The sequence below is a fragment of the Gordionus sp. m RMFG-2023 genome, chromosome 1, assembly GCF_954871325.1.
Source record: "Gordionus sp. m RMFG-2023 chromosome 1, tfGorSpeb1-WG-v2, whole genome shotgun sequence".
NCBI lineage: Eukaryota > Metazoa > Nematomorpha > Gordioida > Chordodea > Parachordodidae > Gordionus > Gordionus sp. m RMFG-2023.
This window is the reverse complement of record NC_088775.1, coordinates 63,783,828-63,804,152: the sequence shown is the minus strand read 5'-3', so window position 1 is coordinate 63,804,152 and position 20,325 is coordinate 63,783,828. Positions and strand designations below refer to the sequence as shown.

General features: G+C 25.3%; 1 protein-coding gene and 1 long non-coding RNA gene across 4 annotated transcripts in view; one reads left to right on the top strand and one right to left on the bottom strand.

The window, feature by feature from the left end:
* Positions 1–16,533: 16,533 nt before the first annotated feature.
* LOC135924362 (general transcription factor IIE subunit 1-like) overlaps positions 16,534–20,325 on the bottom strand; it is an 82,138-nt gene continuing 78,346 nt past the window's right edge. Inside the window, exon 6 of one of the 2 annotated variants that reach the window (XM_065459439.1) lies at positions 16,534–16,754. In XM_065459439.1, the coding sequence (XP_065315511.1) occupies positions 16,549–16,754 (206 nt within the window). In that variant the 3' untranslated portion in view covers positions 16,534–16,548. The remainder of the gene's footprint in view (positions 16,755–20,325) is intronic. The other variant, XR_010571329.1, reaches the window with a different exon arrangement.
* On the top strand, positions 18,703–19,550 carry LOC135922320 (uncharacterized). Of its 2 annotated transcripts, none has more exons than XR_010570851.1 (3): positions 18,703–18,830; positions 19,024–19,195; positions 19,253–19,550. It is a non-coding gene; the product is annotated as an uncharacterized LOC135922320 (long non-coding RNA). The 2 variants fall into 2 exon arrangements; XR_010570850.1 differs by having other exon boundaries at positions 18,711–18,830; positions 19,016–19,195.

Below are 20,325 nucleotides of genomic sequence, written 5' to 3'. Positions count from 1 at the left end.
AATTTCTCCCACAATTTTTTTGTTTTGCAAGAGATGTTGATAGACTGCCCTGTACTGATTTATGCTTTGAAGATTTTTGATGCCTCAAAATATCATATTCCCTTCCCACATTGTATTAACTAAATACTGTAGAACAACTTCCCCGCACTGATTATAATTATTTTTTACATTGTAAATTTAAAATTGTTTGTTTTTTTATAAAATCTTATTTATACATTAGCATAAAATATATTTTTTTACATTGTAAAATTACAATTTTTTTATAAAATTTTATCTTGTTTACATTCTTTTGTATTTAAAAAAGATCGTTGGTTATTATTTTTAAACAAAATTAATATAATAAATCAATATGTTATTTTAATAATAAAGAGAGTATTTAAGAAATTTTGTGTCATATTATAATTACCTATTTTGAAAATAGTTGCGTATTTTATTTTGGAAAATAGTTACCTATTTAATTTTGAAAAAGAGTTGGATATTTTATTTTGAAAAATAGTTGGCTATTTTATTTTGAAAAATAGTTGGCTATTTTATTTTGAAAAATAGTTGGCTATTTTATTTTGAAAAATAGTTGGCTATTTTTTTTTGAAAAATAGTTGGCTATTTTATTTTGAAAAATAGTTGGCTATTTTATTTTAAATAGTTGGCTATTTTATTTTGAAAAATAGTTGGCTATTTTATTTTGAAAAATAGTTGGCTATTTTATTTTGAAAAATAGTTGGCTATTTTATTTTGAAAAATAATTACCTCTTTTATTTTGGAAAATAGATTCGATTTTATATTTATAAAAAATAATAAGCGGATCAAAAATTTTTTTTTTTAGCAATTTTCATATTTCTCCCACAATTTTTATATTACTCCAAAATACCGAATTTCTCCCACAATTTGAAAATTTTGACCTGGCAACCCTGACCCTGAGGGTGATTAGCAGAAATCCTTATCCGATGTCTAATTTTTTATTAACTAGTTTTGGCCGTGATTATTTTATCTATAAACTTGGCTGATTCGTTAAACAACTTTGACTTATTTGAACAAAAATTTTTATTATTCAAAGATTCTATAGACATTTCTAAATGTGACTACTTGGAATTTTGATTTCCATCTATTTCTTCCAGAGATTCTGAGATCAACTTATTACCTACAATGTCTAAAACATATCTCTCAAAGCATTTACTTGGATTTTGTCCATTTTAATTATATTTGTTTTAAATATTGCCTTTACTTGTAATGGAAAAATATTTCATTTTTCTTTCGGTTAACAAATATTTTAATGATTTTAAATTAATAAATATTTCAATAACTGTTTTATTTTTTTTAATGAAACTTATACATCAAGGAATGGGAAAACCAAAGATAAGCGTTTTTTAAATCATTTCAAAAAATTTCTGATAATGGTGGATTGTTAATTAAAAGAAAGTACGATTTTAAGGCTTCATACTTTTTAAGAAATGACATAAGGAAATAACAATTCATCATATTTATAATATGTTGTTTATAATCAAGCTCAATGAATTAAGAAAAGTACATTGATAGGGATACATAAAAAAAAATATTAAAAAATTTTTTTTTAAGAGGACAAATTAAAGTAAAATTTAAATAGGTACAGTACATCTTTTTGTAGATTTATAGTTATTTTTAAAAAATTTTACCCATTTCTCCAAAGTTTTTAAACCATTTATTTTGGAGTATTCTGGAGAATAGAAAAAAAAATAGGGGGTATAGAAATCTCCCCAAAGATATAAATATCTTTTCCTTATCTTTCTTTTGGAAACTATTTTTGTCGTCCTTTTCCTGACATCATATATATTTGTAAAATTCATCATAAATTTTTGTAAAAATCACAAATTATGATAGTTCAATTTTTCTAAAATTATTTGTCTTACAAACATTTTCGAAATTTGATATAAAAAATTTGTAATAGTTAAATATTTCAAAATAATCATTTAAGGAAATTAATATATCCAAGTGACTTAAATTTTAAAATGGGCTGACTGATCAACTTCCCCAGCCTTTTCTTTTCCAATACCAATCCCCTAAAAAGTTTCAAATGGTATACTACTCATTTCAAAAATTTAAACTAAATTCAAGTTAAAAAATAATAGCAATATTAATTTATTCTAGACACTAGGGCCTTGGAACATTTTTCTAATATCAAAAAATTTAATTAGGCACAAAACAAAGTTCGTAAAATTTTTTAAATTTTTAATTATCTCGTAAATAGAATGATAACGACAACTTATTATTAGACCCAAACTTACTATTGGGCTCAAAACATAAATATATTTTTTAATATTTCTAAATTTTAACGTAGAGAATTATAAAAAATAATGTCAATAGGAATCTCTCTATGAAATCAAAGGTTTTAAAAAAAAATTTATAGTATAAATAACTTTTAACTAGTCTCATAACAAAGTTAATAAAAATATTGATATTTTAACCTTCCTCGTGGAATGAATCAGAATAGCACATTGGAATTAATACTATATGAACCTTACTCAAAACATAAATATATAATTTTATTTTTATATTTTACGCGGGGGTTAAATAAGATTAACGCTAGAAATTTCTTTGTGAATTCAGATGTTTTAGAACATCTTTATAGTACAAAAACATTTAACTAGGCTTAAAATAAATTTAAAAAAAAATTAAATAATTTATTTTTTCTCGTGATAATTTATTTTTTCTCGTGGGATAAAATATAATGGCAGTGCCAATTTATTATTAGCCAAAGGTTTTTGAACATTTTTTAGTATCGAAAACTTTTAACTAAGTTTAAAACATAATTTTAAAAAATTTTCGTAATTAATTTTTCCTCGTGGCGTAAAATAATATGCTAGTACCAATTTATTACTAGACCCAGAAGTTTTGAACATCTATTTACTATAAAATACTTAAGTAGACTTAAAACATTTTTAAAAAATTTTCACAATTTATTTATTCCTTGTGGAGCAAAATATAATGGCAGCGAAAATTTATTACTATACCCAAAGGTTTTAAAACATATTCCTATCATAAACATTTAACTAATTTAAAACAACGTCTTAAAAAAAATTCATAAATTTATTTTTTAATGGAATAAAATATAACAGCAGTGCTAATTTATTACAAAACCAAAAGGTTTAGGAACATCTTTCTAGTATCTAAGACTTTTAACTAGGCTTAAAATATGTTTTTAAAAAATTTTCGCATTTATTGTTTCCTCGTGGAGTAAAATATAATAGCAGTGTCAATTACTTACTAGGCCCAAAAGTTTTAAAACATCTTCTAATATCATAAATATTTAACTAGTTTTAAAAAAACGTGTTAAAAAAATTAATAATTTTTTCCTCAAGGAGTTGAATTTAATAGCAGTGCCAATTTATTACAGTACCTAAAGGTTTAAGAACATCTTTCTAGTATCAAAAACTTTTAGGCTTAAGATAAATTTTAAAAAATTTTCACAATTTATTTTTTCCTTGTGGAGTAAAATATAATTGCAGTGCTAATTTATTCTAGATCCAAAGGTTTTAGAACATCTTCCTAAGATCATAAACATTTAACAAGGCTTAAAACAACATCTTAAATAAAATTCGTAAATTTTTTTCCTCGTGGAGTAAAATATAACAGCAGTGCTAATTTATTACAAGACCCAAAGGTTTAAGAACATCGTTCTAGTATCAATAACTTTTAACTAGGCTTAGGATATAATTTTTAAAAATTTTCACAATTTATTTTTTCCTTGTGGAGCAAAATATAATGGCAGTGCCAATTAATTGCTAGACCCAAACATTTTAGAACATCCTTCTAATATCAAAAACATTGAACCCGGATTAAAACAAACTGGTTTAATTTTTTTATATATTTTGTCGACCCAGTTTGCCAACCCAGCATGTCGACCCAGCAAGCCAACTCAGCAGGTCGACCCAAAAAATCGACCCAGCAGGACAACCCAGCAAGTGGGCCCAGCAGGCCGACCCAGCCAGCCAACCCAGCAAGCTAACCCAGCAGGCCGACCCGATGGGTCGGCTCATGAGACTCATTGTGTCGGGGGGTCTGATCTATGGCCAAATAGGTCGGCTCTTGTTTAGGGTCGTTTTTTCGGCTCAAACCTTGCTGTGTTTTCAGCCAAGCCGACCTGACCCAACAATTTAAAAACAATATTAAAGCCTTTATAAACATTAAACTTTAAATTGAAACAAAACTTAATTATATATTACATGTTACCAACATGTCACCACTTAAAATAAAATAAAAATTAATAAAAAAAAATGAAGTGGAATTAATGTATTTTTATAATATTGAGGTTTCCTTTTTTTCAAAAAAATTGGGGAAAGGAAGGGAAAAAACATAATGACAAGAATTTTATAATTTGTATTATGGGGGTCTCTATGAATTCGATGTTATCATGAGAAAATAATATTGAGAAGTCGATATCTGGGAGAAAGATTTAAATAACAATAATTAGTATACCAACAATTCAATAAATTGGATGTGGGACTGGGAGGAAGGGTCAAACTAAAAATCCAATATAGTTTTTTTTCCGTAATTATACCCTTGACTTATAAATATATAAGAAAGGTATAATTTACACTATAACTGTGCTAATAGTTATCCATAATAGTTTTTTTTGTAATTATACCCTTAACTCAGAAAAGTATAAATTACATTATATATGGCTAATGGGGAGGGGTCAAACTAGCAATCCAATATATATTTCATTCGTAATTATAACCTTGAATTATAAATATAAAGAAAGGTATAACTTACACTATATTTGGGCTAATTGAAATAATATAATAATTACCAATATTATTATATTACCACAGGCTAGTCATGAATTACTTTAAAATACTATTCATTATTATTTAATTTAAATGTTAAACAAATAAATAAATTTAAGAGCCTTTAAAAAGTGTTTTGATTGTAAAAAAAATGTGATAAATTTTTACATATGCGGATATAAAATTTTCCATACATGTTTTTTTTATATCGAGTCTGTCATCAATCTTTCTTTAAACAAGCATCTCTTCGTTCCGTACCATACCAGGTGGGCGGAGGTCGTCTCCAGGCTTCTTTCCCACCAGCTTCCAATAAGCTGGTGCCCCTATTCTCCGCCATAATGCAAGTGGGGTGGTCTTGCACTGAGATTTTGTCGAAATAAAAATGTGAGAAGGGTTTAGAATTTATGATACAAATAAAGCCTTTATTTGGGAAAAATTAAGAACTAAAATAAATTATTTGCTTAAGTAAAGTTTTTATCTTCAAGAAAAATAAAATGTTTTTTTATTATCTTTTCATTTAAAATACATCTATATATATGTATTTAAAATTAAACATAATTTAATATAACTAATATCCAATTTACATATCACGATCTACAATTAAATTTTTAAATGTACACATGTATATTAACGCTTTAGACAAAAATAAATAAGAAAATATATTATAACATGACCTTAAAGCCTTTATAAACTTTAAATTGAAATAAAACATTATTATATATTACATGTTACCAACTAAAGTCTTTATAAACAATAAACTTTAAATTGAAATAAAACATTATTATTATATTACATGTTACTAACATGTAACAAGATTAAATTAAAATGAGAATAGTCATACATCAATTTTTGGGCAGATGGCAGATACTAGGGGTATTACTAGCCTTTACAATCTCAGGAGACTTATAATTTTTTAAAAATTATCTTCAGCTACATTATATACTATTACCATCTTTTTTTACCTAACATTATCCTAAATTACCTTCTTTTTTTTTAGCTAACTTACCTTTTTTTCGGTATGAGTAAATACTGAATTGCTAAAATAAAATGAATTGCTAAAAAGCAATTAATCATAATCAATCATAAATCAATCAAAATTTTATTATGTATATTTTATTTAATGAAAATTTTTAATTTTTTTATTAAATGAAGGATACTGATTAAATATCATATAATATATAATTTTATTTTGAGTTAATATTATTATAAAAGAATAATTTTCATAGCTTATTAAAACATAAATAAATTTTTTTCAATTTTAAAAATTAACAAATATATATCCGTAAGAGGACGTTATATGCGTAAATATGTAAGTATCATTTTAGGAAACCGGAATGATGATTGGATAGCGCTTTTTTTATATTTGGGTATATATACATATGAAAAACCTAAAAATTAAAAATTTTTTTTAGGTTTCTTTGATGTTTAATTTATGAGTAGGTTTAGAATAGTAAAATAATGGAAATTTTCTAAGGTAAATATTGCTGGCGTTATTTATCAAAATCTCTTAATTTTTGTTTTATATGTGTATATTTACGTACTAAGCATTATCCTAAAAAAATATTTTGAAAATAATTTGATTTAACCGATTGCCGAGCTTAAAACCGACCACTTACTAAATATTCGATAGACCAAATTTACTAGTAATATAATTTGAAAAATGTTGATTTTCGTTTTATATATCTATAAATACGTATAAAACATAATCCCAAAAAATATTTTTAAAATATCGCTATTTGGCGGATAACCGACTCGTAACCGACCCAATGACTAAATACTGAATTGCTGGCGTTTTAAATCAAAATATCTTAATTTTTGTTTTATATGTGTATATTTACATACTAAGCATTATCCTAAAAAAAATTTTTGAAAATAATTTGATTTGCCCGATTGCCGAGCTTAAAACCGACCACTTACTAAATATTCGATTGACCAAATTTACTAGTAATATAATTTGAAAAATGTTGATTTTCGTTTTATATATCTATAAATACGTATAAAACATAATCCCAAAAAATATTTTTAAAATATCGTGATTTGACGGATAACCGACTTGTAGCCCACCCAATGACTAAATAATGAATTACTGGCGTTTTAAATCAAAATATCTTAATTTTTGTTTTATACGTGTATATTTACGTGCTAAGCATTATCCAAAAAAATCTTTTGAAAATAATTTGATTTGACCGATTGCCGAGCTTTAAACCGACCACTTACTAAATATTCGATTGACCAAATTTACTATAAATTCTTAGTTATAACATTTATATAATTTTTGTATTAACACTTAAAATTTATGCAATACTATATGCTAAAGTATTTTTATTTTTATATAATAAATAAAATCTATAATACTCTCTAAAATTGTGTTATGTGCAAATATTTCAGATAATTTTAATTGTCTAAGAGATAAGCAATTGAGATTCAAAAAAAGGGCGTTTAAACCCCCTCCCCTTGATTATATTCTTTCTAATATTTTTTTATTTTCCTTTATTATTTATATTCGAAATTATTATATTTTCCTGAATATTTTAAAAATAATTGGCATTATTTTAAAAATAAAAAAATTTGAGTAAGAAGTATATAAAAAATAATAAACAAATAAATAAATACTTTTAAATAATAGCCGTTAAAATTTAAAATTGTTTTATAATTATAAATCATATTTTTGCTATTAAATGTCTGATCTGTTCTCAAAGTTTTTATTTTGGTAAAATATATATTTAATAATATATTTTAAAATTTTATTATAGATTAAAGGAAAAGCCTGAGATGGCTCTCGAAATTCTTAAAAGGATGAAAAATGAAAATATTGTTCCTATGATATATCCTTCAAATGAACTCGTCGGGCATGTTGATGAAATAACTACGAATATATTAAAAAGAATACAACCAACGATATTATTGAAGTAAATATAAATAATAAATATTAAAAAATTTAAAAGTAAACGATAATGTAAAACAAATGAATAGTTTTTCCTACGAGTCGGTTATCCGCCAAATAGCGATATTTTAAAAATATTTTTTGGGATTATGTTTTATACGTATTTATAGATAAATAAAACGAAAATCAACATTTTTCAAATTATATTACTAGTAAATTTGGTCAATCGAATATTTAGTAAGTGGTCGGTTTTAAGCTCGGCAATCGGGCAAATCAAATTATTTTCAAAAATTTTTTTTAGGATAATGCTTAGTATGTAAATATACACATATAAAACAAAAATTAAGATATTTTGATTTAAAACGCCAGCAATTCAGTATTTAGTCATTGGGTCGGTTACGAGTCGGTTATCCGCCAAATGGCGATATTTTAAAAATATTTTTTGGGATTATGTTTTAAGGGTATTTATAGATATATATAAAACGAAAATCAACATTTTTCAAATTATATTACTAGTAAATTTGGTCTATCGAATATTTAGTAAGTGGTCGGTTTTAAGCTCGGCAATCGGTTAAATCAAATTATTTTCAAAATATTTTTTTAGGATGCTTAGTACGTAAATTTACACCTATAAAACAAAAATTAAGAGATTTTGATAAATAACGCCAATTTACCTTAGAAAATTTCCATTATTTTACTATTCTAAACCTACTCATATATTAAACATCAAAGAAATCTAAATTTTTTTTTTAATTTTTAGGTTTTTCATATGTATATATACCAAATATAAAAAAAGCGCTAACCAATCATCATTCCGGTTTCCTAAAATGATACTTACATATTTACGTATATAACGCCCTCTTACGGATATATATTTGTTAATTTTTAAAATTGAAAAAAATTTATTTATGTTTTAATAAGCTATGAAAATTATTCTTTTATAATAATATTAACTCAAAATAAAATTATATATTATATGATATTTAATCAGTATCCTTCATTTAATAAAAAAATAATTTAAGTATATTTTAAAAAAAGTTTTAAAAATTTTCATTAAATAAAATATACATAATAAAATTTTGATTGATTTATTATTGATTATGATTAATTGCTTTTTAGCAATTCATTTTAGCAAATCAGTATTTAGTCATACTCCCTTTTTTTTAGTAGCCAAAGAAAAAATTCAAAATTTTGAGGGGGATCTTCAAATATTTCAGGAAGCTCGAGCCCTTGCACGCGACCCCCCCCCCCCCACCAGTGACGCTACTGGCAATTACCTGTCCACGCCGAGATTTTCGCTTATGGTCAGTATGAAGATAGACAAAAATTACTATACCCGCTTTCTTTCTCGCTTTTTTAAAATAAATGTTTTAATTTTACATGGGTTTAGAAAGGATTAAATTTAAGTTTTTCCGTATTTAACGTTTATAAGTCATTTGCTAAGTTAAAGTAGTAAGAATAATATCTCAATGAGTAAAATTTGAAGTTAATACTAGAAATAAATTAAATTTATTATTACTTATGCTCAGGGCCGTAGCTAAGGGAGGGCAGACCCCCCCCCTCACACAAAAAAATTATTTTTGACCCCCAACCTGGCCTCTTGAAAAAATTTGCCACAAAATTAAAAAAAAAATTATTAGGTTATTAGATTTTAAATAACCATTAACGAATATATCTAAATGAATTTGTAACAAAATTTTTAGAAAAATATTATTTATTTGATTTATACAAATTAATAACAAGTTGTAAAAATCTTGGAATAATTATTCGCTATATATTTTGTGGAAATCCAAGGAAATTTAATGAGTTATTAATTTACAATGTCTTACTGTTGAAAGCATTACTAATATTTTAAAGTAACTTAATAACTTAAATATTAATTCATCAAATATAATAAGCCTGGCATATGATGTGCAAACTTCATGTCTGGCCAAAATGGAAGAATACAAATCCTGCCTCAAAAAATTAATAAAAAATGCCTTATGTACATTGCTACAATCTCAAGTTACATCTTGTGGTACAAATTATTATAATAATGTTATCATTTCTAATTTTTTTAATTTATCTAATTGTATAATTTATTTAGGCATTTTAACGTATCCTTTAAATCAGGCCATACTCTTAATAGACCTCTAGACCAGATGTGGACTCATAATTTAGAAATATCTCATATCATTTATAAAGATTTCGAGGCTATTGGTGAAGTATTATTTTACTTTTTTAATAGAAGTCAGCTCAGAGGTTTCCACTGATGATTCAGTTGAAACCTCTGGTCTTTTATCTCAATGCGTTTATACAAATTACATTATATTGGTCATTCTAATTTATGAGATATATTTATAACAATAGATCTACTAAATAAGTGTCTACAGTCAGTAGTTACCAATAAAGTGGATAAAAATTATACTGAATTCACAATTAATATATTAAAAAATAAAAGAAGTAATAATATTTTTGATTTGATATAAATTAAGGCTGAGTAACCTATATCAAAATTTAATCTCATCTCTCAAAAATCATCAAGATTACGTAAAACGCCTATAAATCTTAAAGATTTAGTCGATACCAAATTGCAATTTTATTGTGAAAAGGACAGTGATTGGAGTTCTTTAAAAAACAATTATTATAAAATTTTTGATTTCTTTGTAGAACGTTTTTAGATAGATTTGCACAAGATGATTATAATCTTCTATCATGTTGTTTTAATGCCCCCCCCCCCTTGATCCTGATTATTTTAAATAGGATAAAATGAACACCTTAAAATCATTACCAAACTTAAATATGCAGGGTTGGGCAAATTTTCAGAAAATTGTATTCGGATACATATACAGATACTTTATAAAATTTTGTATTTAAGATACAAGATACTAGATACTTTAGAAAAATTTCAATAAGATATAAGATACAAGATACTTGTATTTTTTTTAAAGTATCTAAGATACAAGATACTTTTTTAAAAAACTTTAAATAGTCAAAATCAAAATGTATAAAGCTTTATTTTCTTATCTATAATATATATTTATAAAAAAATATTTAAAATAAATTGTAGAAAATAACAAATTTATTATAAAAGATAATGCGATATTCCATTTAATAATTATATAATTAGTAAATAATAATAAATCAGCATCATATTTTATTATTATTAATTTTGCATTCAATCTTTGACGATTTGGTCTATTAACCATATTAGCAAAGCTAAATAATCTTTCAACGGGGGCTGAGGAGGGTAATATTGTGTTATATTTAATAAATATTTCTTTTATATATTTATAACTATTTAACATATTTATACTCCGCCTGTCATCTTTCATATAATTTAGGACCTCTATTTCAATATCATTTATTGAATTATTAGAATTGGATGTGATACTTTTAAAGCAAAAGTAATCATCATCTTCATCAATTGAAGATTTTGTTGAAGTATTAATTTCAATAATATTTTTAAAAACAATTAAAACTTCATGTATTAACAAATCCTGAAAGTATTTTTTTTCTTTTTCACCATCAATCCAACGATTTTTAAATAGTTGCCAAAAATGCACTTTTAAAATTGTTATCAAAATCATATATTTTTAAATCTTTTATATAAATAATTTTCTATGGCAACAGCTAATGGTTTGCAAAATTGTAGATTGGTTTGAATTAAATTTGTAATTTTTTTTAACGACATTTAAATTGGAGATGATTCTCCATAAGCAGTTGATTCCACTCTGTATTTTGTCAATCGCTATAGCCAATGGGGCCATTATATTGCAATATTCTTCTAAATATTGAATTTCAATATCTCTTAATTAAGGAAATTCTAATTTTTGACATAATTTGGGAAGTTCGCCTTTAAATTTTAATAAACTATGAAGACTATCATACAAACTATTCCATCTAGTGCAACAAGGTGTAACTAATTGTTTTCCTAAAACTGCTTTGATAAGTTCTGCAGTTTTAGGCCTATTATTTGCATTCCATAGCTTAGTACATTTAGCTATTGCAGGATGATGAATTTTAGAATGTTAGGAGAATCCTTAATAGCTCTCTCTACATCTGTTGTGACAATTAGACTTATCGTATGGCACAAACAACGAATGTGTTAAGGCAATGTTATTGAGGCTTCTTTAGACCCTTAAATAAACAAATAAATAATTTTATTTGAATAAAATATTTTACTAAATTTACAATATCAAAATAAATTTTAAAGAATTATTAAATAATACTTTCAATGATTTCGAATTCTATACATTCATCATCATTGATGTCAAAGTCATTCTCTACAGCTTCCATAGAATATCCAAACTCCTTGAAAGCTTTCTTAAAGTTATGGCCGTTATCTGTAACAGTTGCTATAACTTTTTCGTCAATACCAAAGTCACGATGAATTTCTTTAATATGATCATCTTGAAGTACTTCAAAAAATTTGCCATTAAGTATGCTTAGTTTAAATTTATTGTTATAATTTTCGGTTGAAGAATCATCTGAAGACGAAGATAAACATATTATTCTATTTTCTTCTTCCATAATTTTAAAATAGACAGATATAAAACGATTCAAATATGGTAGTTCTAATTGTTAGCAAATTGCTATATGACGATCAACTTCATATATCAAAAATTATCTTAAAATATCTAAATTTTGATTAAATTTTTCATTTAAATCTTAAAAAATATCATTTTAAATTTTAATACTATTTAAATTAACCAATATAAAATTTTTTTAAAGTATCTGTATCTTTTTGAATACAAAGTTGGTTAAGATACAAATACTTTTAAATAATATGTATCTTAGATACTGGATACAAATATCCGCGATACTGCCCAACCCTGTAAATATGGAAACGTTACATCATGAAACAAGAATAGCAAAAGAATTATTAGCTGCAGAATTTAAAGAAACACATATTTTAAAAATGTCTTAAATATCATGTATAAAAAAATATAATCTTGCATTTTAAGATTGTAATGATACTCAACATCATTTTGTATATCAATTAAATTTTGTGAGGCCTCGTCCCCTACATTAAAAGAGTTCTATCGAGCACTAGAGAATTGATGAAAGATCGACGTAAATAAAATTTAGTAATAAAGGTTTATAGAAAAAAAATACTGAATTTAGCTTTTGTTAAAATTTAAAAATAAAAATCATTGTTTAACAATTTTTAATAAAAATAGCAAAAAATTTCTATGAATACCTAACTATTCGTTTTATTTTGAAAAAATTACAACCCCCCACCCCCCCCCCCCCTTCCACTTGCCCTCCAGCGGAAATTCCTGGCTACGGTCCTGCTTATGTTGCTGATTTTGAGTTAATAAAAACGGTAGTTGTAATGTTAGGAGTTTTGGTTGTTGCTGGGATAAGATTAGTGTTTCCAGTTGAAAATGTATCTGGACTTTTTATTGTTGTTTAATTTTGAAATTGCTTTCTAGTTTAGTTTATAATGAGTATATTGCTTGTGGTTTTATGCAACAAATGTGATATGTAAATCCCACATCTTTTTTCCTTTGTACGAGTAACGCTTCATCATATGTTATATTATCCTCATGATTCCTTAGCACATACTCATGATTCCTTGGTATATGCTTGTGTCCTTAGTGTGTGCTCATGATTCCTTATCTTCTTTTCTTTAAAGTTATGTGTACAAGTATAAAATGTATCAAATCATTATGAGAGCCATTTGTCTTAAATGTTGTGATGTAATGGCAGCTCAACCCTATTTTAAAATTGTTTAGTCAGTATTGATTAGCTACCCGACGCATATTTTGATTTATCCATCGGAATATTCTAGATTTAAGGTATGTGATTGGCGAAGCCTCCAGCGATAAAAATTCTTAAATAAAATTAATATTATTTTTATTACTACATTAAATATACATAATTATTTTTACTATGTTAAAAAAATTAATATACTATTTTCTATTTATAAAAAAATTATTTCTACTTCCACGGTGTTTAAAAAATAAATTTTAAAAAAACCTTCATTCACTTTTTTTAATAACAATAGTTAATTTAAATGAATTGTGCTGTTGAAAATTTATTAAAAATATCAATAAATTTTGAAATTGATTATCGAAAATGGAAGACCAACACCAACTTTTTATAAGAAAAAAATATTTGACCTCCAATAACTGGAAGTGCAGAGTGGGAATTTTTATCCTTAAAAAGAATAATTTATTGTAGAAAAGATTTTAAAATTATTAAAATTAAAATCTAACAATAGCTTTTATAATCTAATACTTTAGCATTTTACTCAAAGCAAAAAAATTTCTGTCATTTATAATTTATAATTTTTTTTTGTTATAATTTTGAAATTAAAAAAAAAAAATTAATCACTTCGCTAGTTTTAAAATCAATGCTTGGTTACTCTATTTGATTATATGGATTTGTATTCGGTATGTATATAACCCCTTGGCTAATGATACTCAATATATTATCCATAGCCCATTTATAGTAGATCCGTATCAGACTTTAGTCTGAAACAAATTTGATTTGCTCTTCCCCTATGTGAGAGTCTGGTTCCCGGTCGTTGTCCAATTATTCTAAATCAGATAAAATGAATTACTAGAATTATCGTAATTAGAATCCATTAACCCATTTTGCATATTGTTAATTTTAAGAATCAATTGATTTTAATTGGGTCAGAATATCTTTTGTATTTCTTCAATATCACGAATCCAAATCTTGAGCAATTTTCATATATTTTACTTTAAAAATATTAAAATATATTGATTTTTCAATTCTAGTAAAATGATTGCTTCTAAAACCTCAAAAACAGATTGAATAATTTTAATAGAACTCATACAGCAAAGCGAGATCTGATAAGAATTCGCAGCATTCTAATAGGATGGCGGCCCTATAAATTTTGAACTGTAGATTCCGTTAAATTTTTTGAAATGGATATAAAGGGACTGATAATTATTTTAACTGCCTTTAAAGTTCGAAAACTGCTAGGCACCTATCATAATTCTGACACTATTTAGTTCAAAGCCTATTGATTTTTGTTAGATTGGCTATACAAACTATCAATCGTGTCAATAACGACTTCAAAGTGATACTGCTGGTATCATTATTTATAGCAACGGAGACAGCTAATCTTAAACAGTGATTTTTACATATTAATTTGAAGTAGCTAGAAAAGGTGTGTCGCCCCTTTTGTATTTTTTTCATCTTTATAAACATGGCTAGTCAAACTCAAAACTGATAAAACATTTACTTATTTCTAATGTATCCTTCTTTTTAATTACCAATTTAAGGTGTTTATTTTGGGAATTAAAAATGAATAATTAGATAAATGTATTACATATTTTTAGTGTTGTTAATTTGAGCTGATTTTTATAAATGGTGAACTCAATATTTTAGCCAGAAAAATATTGGCTACACCTTGAGATTTCGTGAATAGATGTTCAAATCTTTGTGCCAAGCAAAAGTTTCAGGCTTGCGATTTTTCTAAATAAAATATTGAATTAGCCGTTAAAAATTAGCTCATATGAAACTATTTAACAAGACTACACATTTTGTTTCGTGCCCCTACTTTATGGGAAGAACACTCTATATTTTTTATAAACGTGTGCTCCCTCCTTAATTAAAGCTCTTTAAACAGATATATAAGATATTGAAATGAACAAAATAAAATCTCCATCCCACATGAAATACTTTTCTCTTCAAAAAGAGGTGGACCTTTAATAAGAAAATAATATCAATTGTTTATATGTATATAATACAATGTCATTCTCAAAATTAGCTCCTACAAGTTCTTCTCATGGTAAAATCAGCATCTTATAATATACTATATATATCGATTTAAAAAAATATGATTTTGTTTATTTTATATTATAAAAATCAAAATCAAAGAAGCGGCGCTCCTTTTATTAACATGGAAAGAGAGTGCGTTCCACTTAAAACACACGGGAGCTTTTAAAAAGGAGCTTTAACATCTCTGTAAAATGGTACACGTTAATATTTTTATCTAAATCATAAAAATATTTTAATCAAATAATATTTATGTCTATAAATTAAAAAAAAAATTTTTTTTAAAGTGGTAAAAATTGTGTAACACACATCAGGACAAAGAGTTTATATTTCATGTACAAAGGTTTCCCTGTAATATAAAGAGTTAGGAGATTATGGATAAGGTGTCATTATTTATATTTCAAAGTTTACCTTAGATAAGTATAGCGAAGGCATTAAATCATATGAATGCAAGGTAAAGGTCCGTATTTCAGTCTCTACGCTAAAAAATAACAGCATTATCACCTAGTTAATTTTATTATAAAAGTAGCGCTACTGACGAATTATAGGGCGCCATTTTTAATAGTTGGTTTTGGAGCATTGAGTAGAAATTATAATAGGTGCACTTAAAGGCAGGAATAATTTCCCATGATATTTAGAATAATATAATTACTTTAGATTTAAGTAGAAATCGATTCTTATTTATTTTGTATATACAATTATTAGTAATAAATTTAAAGACAGAGATTAAATCTAGGTTATATATATATATACACCAGAAAAAATCAATTCCTAGACGATCAAATTATACTGTGGCTGTTCTAATAGTTTAGGAAAAATTAATTTAACCTAATCCATTAGAACAAAGATTGAATAAAATGTATAAAAACAGATTCGCCGATATTTGTGAAATAAACATTTTCTATCAATCAAACCATTACTTATATTATAAGCGCTGCGATCCACTAACAATATAACCCTAGACCAATTTATTATTAAACTTTATTTTATTACTTATATGTTAACATATAGTTTATTACATTTTACTTAATTGGTAACTAAAAAATCTACTTTTTGGGGTGACTAGTTATGGATATAAAAACACTTTCAACAAATTTAATATTTTTTCTAATATTTCTTCAACAATAAGTAATAAAAATTTAATATATAAATAAAAGGTATTTATATTTAATAGTCATAAAGTAAATCGAATTTCAGTTTAGATAATTTATAATATATTTCTTTTTCGTGTGCTGTCATTTTCATTAACCAATCAGAACCGATTTCAGAAAGAATGACTTGAACGTCACCAACCATCATAGTGTCGGGTGACATTAAGGAAGAATTCAAAAAGGTTGCATGTGAAAGGGAATCGCCACCGCCTTTAAACATTTCTGTTTTATAATAATAAAATTTAATTTATAGGTAAGAAAGAATAATATCAAAAAAAGTTAATTTTGAAGGTCAAATAAAACTATCGTCTAACAGATTGATTTGATATAAATGAAGGGCCGTAAATAAGCAATTAATGCTTATGCTATAAAATATCAACTTGAATAAAAAAACGTGATTAAACTTATAAAATATCATTCATTTATGTCATATCTATCAACTTCTAGTTCTAATAAAGTATATAATTTTGAAGTAAGCATTTCCACTTAAGTTAAATGGATTGAATTGCTCCTTTTATAAGTTGAGCGTGGAGCTCAGTTAGGTTTGATTAGAGATGTGTATCACAACATTTTTTCCCCTCTGAACTCGTCCACTCATAAAGATAGGGAAAAAATCTCACCTGAGAGAATTTTTTTTTTTTTAAATGACACCCAATCATCTATATTTATCTTAGTTATTAATTTTATAAATCCAAAAATATGCAAAGAAGCAGTTTATTTATTTTTATGTAAAAATAATGAATAATTTTTAAAAAAATTTCTCTAAATTTTATTATATTTTCAATTTCAAGAAATCGCATAATTTAAAAATATATAAATTAAAACTTATATAATAGAAAAAAAAATTTTCAATTTCAAATATTGAAAAACGTTTAAAAAATATATATTTAAATTGTATAAAATAAAATATTTTAAACCGTGGAGGGGGATTAAAAAATTGTTCTGTCGAGCATAGAACAGGATTAGTGTTGTTAAAAAGTCGAGTTCTTACGACTTGCGACTCGAGTCGTAGTCGTAAAAAACGGCTCCGACTCAAGCCGATCAAGGAGCCGAATGAGCCGACTCACTTAGTCGTATTTGGCTCGTTGGGTCTGCTCAATTTTTTTGTTTTTTTTATAAAATCTGGTAAATTGCTAAATTTTGGGAAACTGATTAATGTGTGAACAAAATTAAAATAAGAATATGTTGTTTTTAAAATTTTTCGAATTTTTTTGGCATAAATGGGCTAAAATAAGTATTGCTTAACATGTTTAAATAAAATTTTAGTGAAGATGTACCCTCGATAAGTAACAATGGTCATAATCGTTGTTTTTAAAGTTTTTCGAATTTTTTTGACGTAAATGGGCTAAAATAAGCAGCTAACATGTTTAAATAAAATTTTAGTGAAGATGTACTCTTGATAAGTGACAATTGTCATAATCGTTGTTTTTAAAGTTTTTCGAATTTTTTTTGACGTAAATGGGCTAAAATAAGCATTGCTAACATGTTTAAATAAAATTTTAGTGAAGATGTACCCTTGATAAGTGACAATTGTCATAATCGTTGTTTTTAAAGTTTTTCGAATTTTTTTGACGTAAATGGGCTAAAATAAGCATTGCTAACATGTTTAAATAAAATTTTAGTGAAGATGTACCCTTGATACAGGGTTTCCCATTCGAAAAAAGAAAATCATAATATTTTTTAATTTTTTGTCAATTTTTCTTAAACTTTTATTTATTTTAGTTATTCCTTTTTAATTTATTTCTAAATTCTTGCTATTTCTTTATGTTTTTTTTCTTATTGTATCTTTTCTCAATTTATTTCTAACCCTTTGCGATTTTCTTTACTTTTATTTTTCTTACTATATCTTCTCTCAATTTATTTTTCTTCAATTTATAAATTTAGGTCCATTTTGTTTGTTTTCATCATACATACAGATATAATATTCTTTTTATGATTTATACATTTTAATCTTTTGCATAAATTTTTAACCTTTTCAATCTGGTCATTTTTAATCTTTATTTTATTGAGCATTAATCTATTTTTTCTTCTCATTTTTGATAATTATTTTTTAAAATTATATTTAATGTTTTTGGCAGAAAATATAATTACAATTGCTAAATTATAAATTAATTATTTGGTTTACCTTAACTGTAATACCAAACGATATTTAAATATAATCATTTTTAAAACGCATTAGAAATTTTTATTATTTAAAACAATAGGGAAGACAGACTAAATAAAATTGGATTTTAATTCGAGTAATTTATATCAGTTGTACAATCATCACAGTCCCAACAAGAAATTACAGGGATAGAGGTAAATTATATGTATATTTAATATTGAAGATGAGTTTTTCTTTCATAATTTTGCTAAAATTTATCAATATGATATATTTTATTTTGTTAATTATAATAATTTAGATTTCGAAGTTAATTTGAATCTGCTTATTATTTTATTTAATCAACTAGCAATCTTGCTGTTCTTATTTATATTTAATTGAGGTTTTCAGCATCCGATTGGATCAAGAAAATTTTTCTACCGAGTTTTATTAATACAATTGGATACTATGAAAGATTGAAGAATTTATTTAGTACGTATCAAGCATCTTCTTCTCAGCAATACCATTTCGAAGAGACCGAATCTAATTTGATGTCGGTAAATATTTTGAATGAGTTGAGAAGGTAAATATAGAAATTAATCCTAATTATTTTTATATAATCATTCATATTTTAATTTAGAGATGTCTATATTGTGCCTAATCCTGCTTTAGAAGAGATTGAGGATTATTTGGCGGATTCAGTGGCAAAGACAACAGTGGATGTTCTTAGCTGGTGGTCTGAAAATGCCAAGAAATTTCCAAAATCATCCAATATGGTTAGATATTATTTAGGGCAACAAACAACATCTGTTGCCAGCGAAAGAGTATTTTCTAGAGCTGCCGATACCTTGACGAACAAACGAAATAGAATGTCCTCTTCAACTCTTAAACAATGCCTCTCGCTAAATTCATGGGACATAAATATTTAAAGGAAGACCTTTGGAAATAATTTTTTAGCATATTTTATTTATACATTATTATAATTTAAAGTGTGTTATTTTATAAATAAAGAATATATATAGTAAAAAAAAATGCGTCCTTATTTATTTTTTTTTAAATTTATAAATTAGTTTTATCAAAGTCAGATATAAATTAGATGTTTTAACTAAATGGCCTTTAATAAACAAAATTATATGTACTAGGATTTTGTAATGAAGTAAACTAGCAAAAATAATTATCAAAAATGCAGGGCCGTAGCCAGGAATTTTCACTTAGGGGGGCCAAGTGTTTACTTGGGGGGGGGGACTATTTTTTTAAAATCAAACAAATAATTACGCATTCATAGAAATTTTTTCCTATTTTTATTAAAAATTTAATAACAAAATAATACTATAATATGAATATACAAAAAAAAATAATACTATAATATGCATATACAAAACAAAATATTACTATAATAGAATACGGCGATTTTTATTTTTAAATTTTAATATAAATGATCTAAAAGATAAATTCTGCGTTATTCTTTTTTCATACGCCATTAATACTAAATTTTGTTTACGTTTATCCTTCATAGACTCTCTACTGCTCGATAAAACTCTCTTTAATGTAGAGAACGAGGCCTCACAAGAAGCCGTTGATATCCCAATGATTATCGCTGCTGAGTAGCATTTATATAATTCTTTAAATGCATGATTATATTTTTTTTTATACATAATATGTAAGATGTTTTCAAAATTATGATTTTCTTTAGCTTCCGAAGCTAGCAATCCT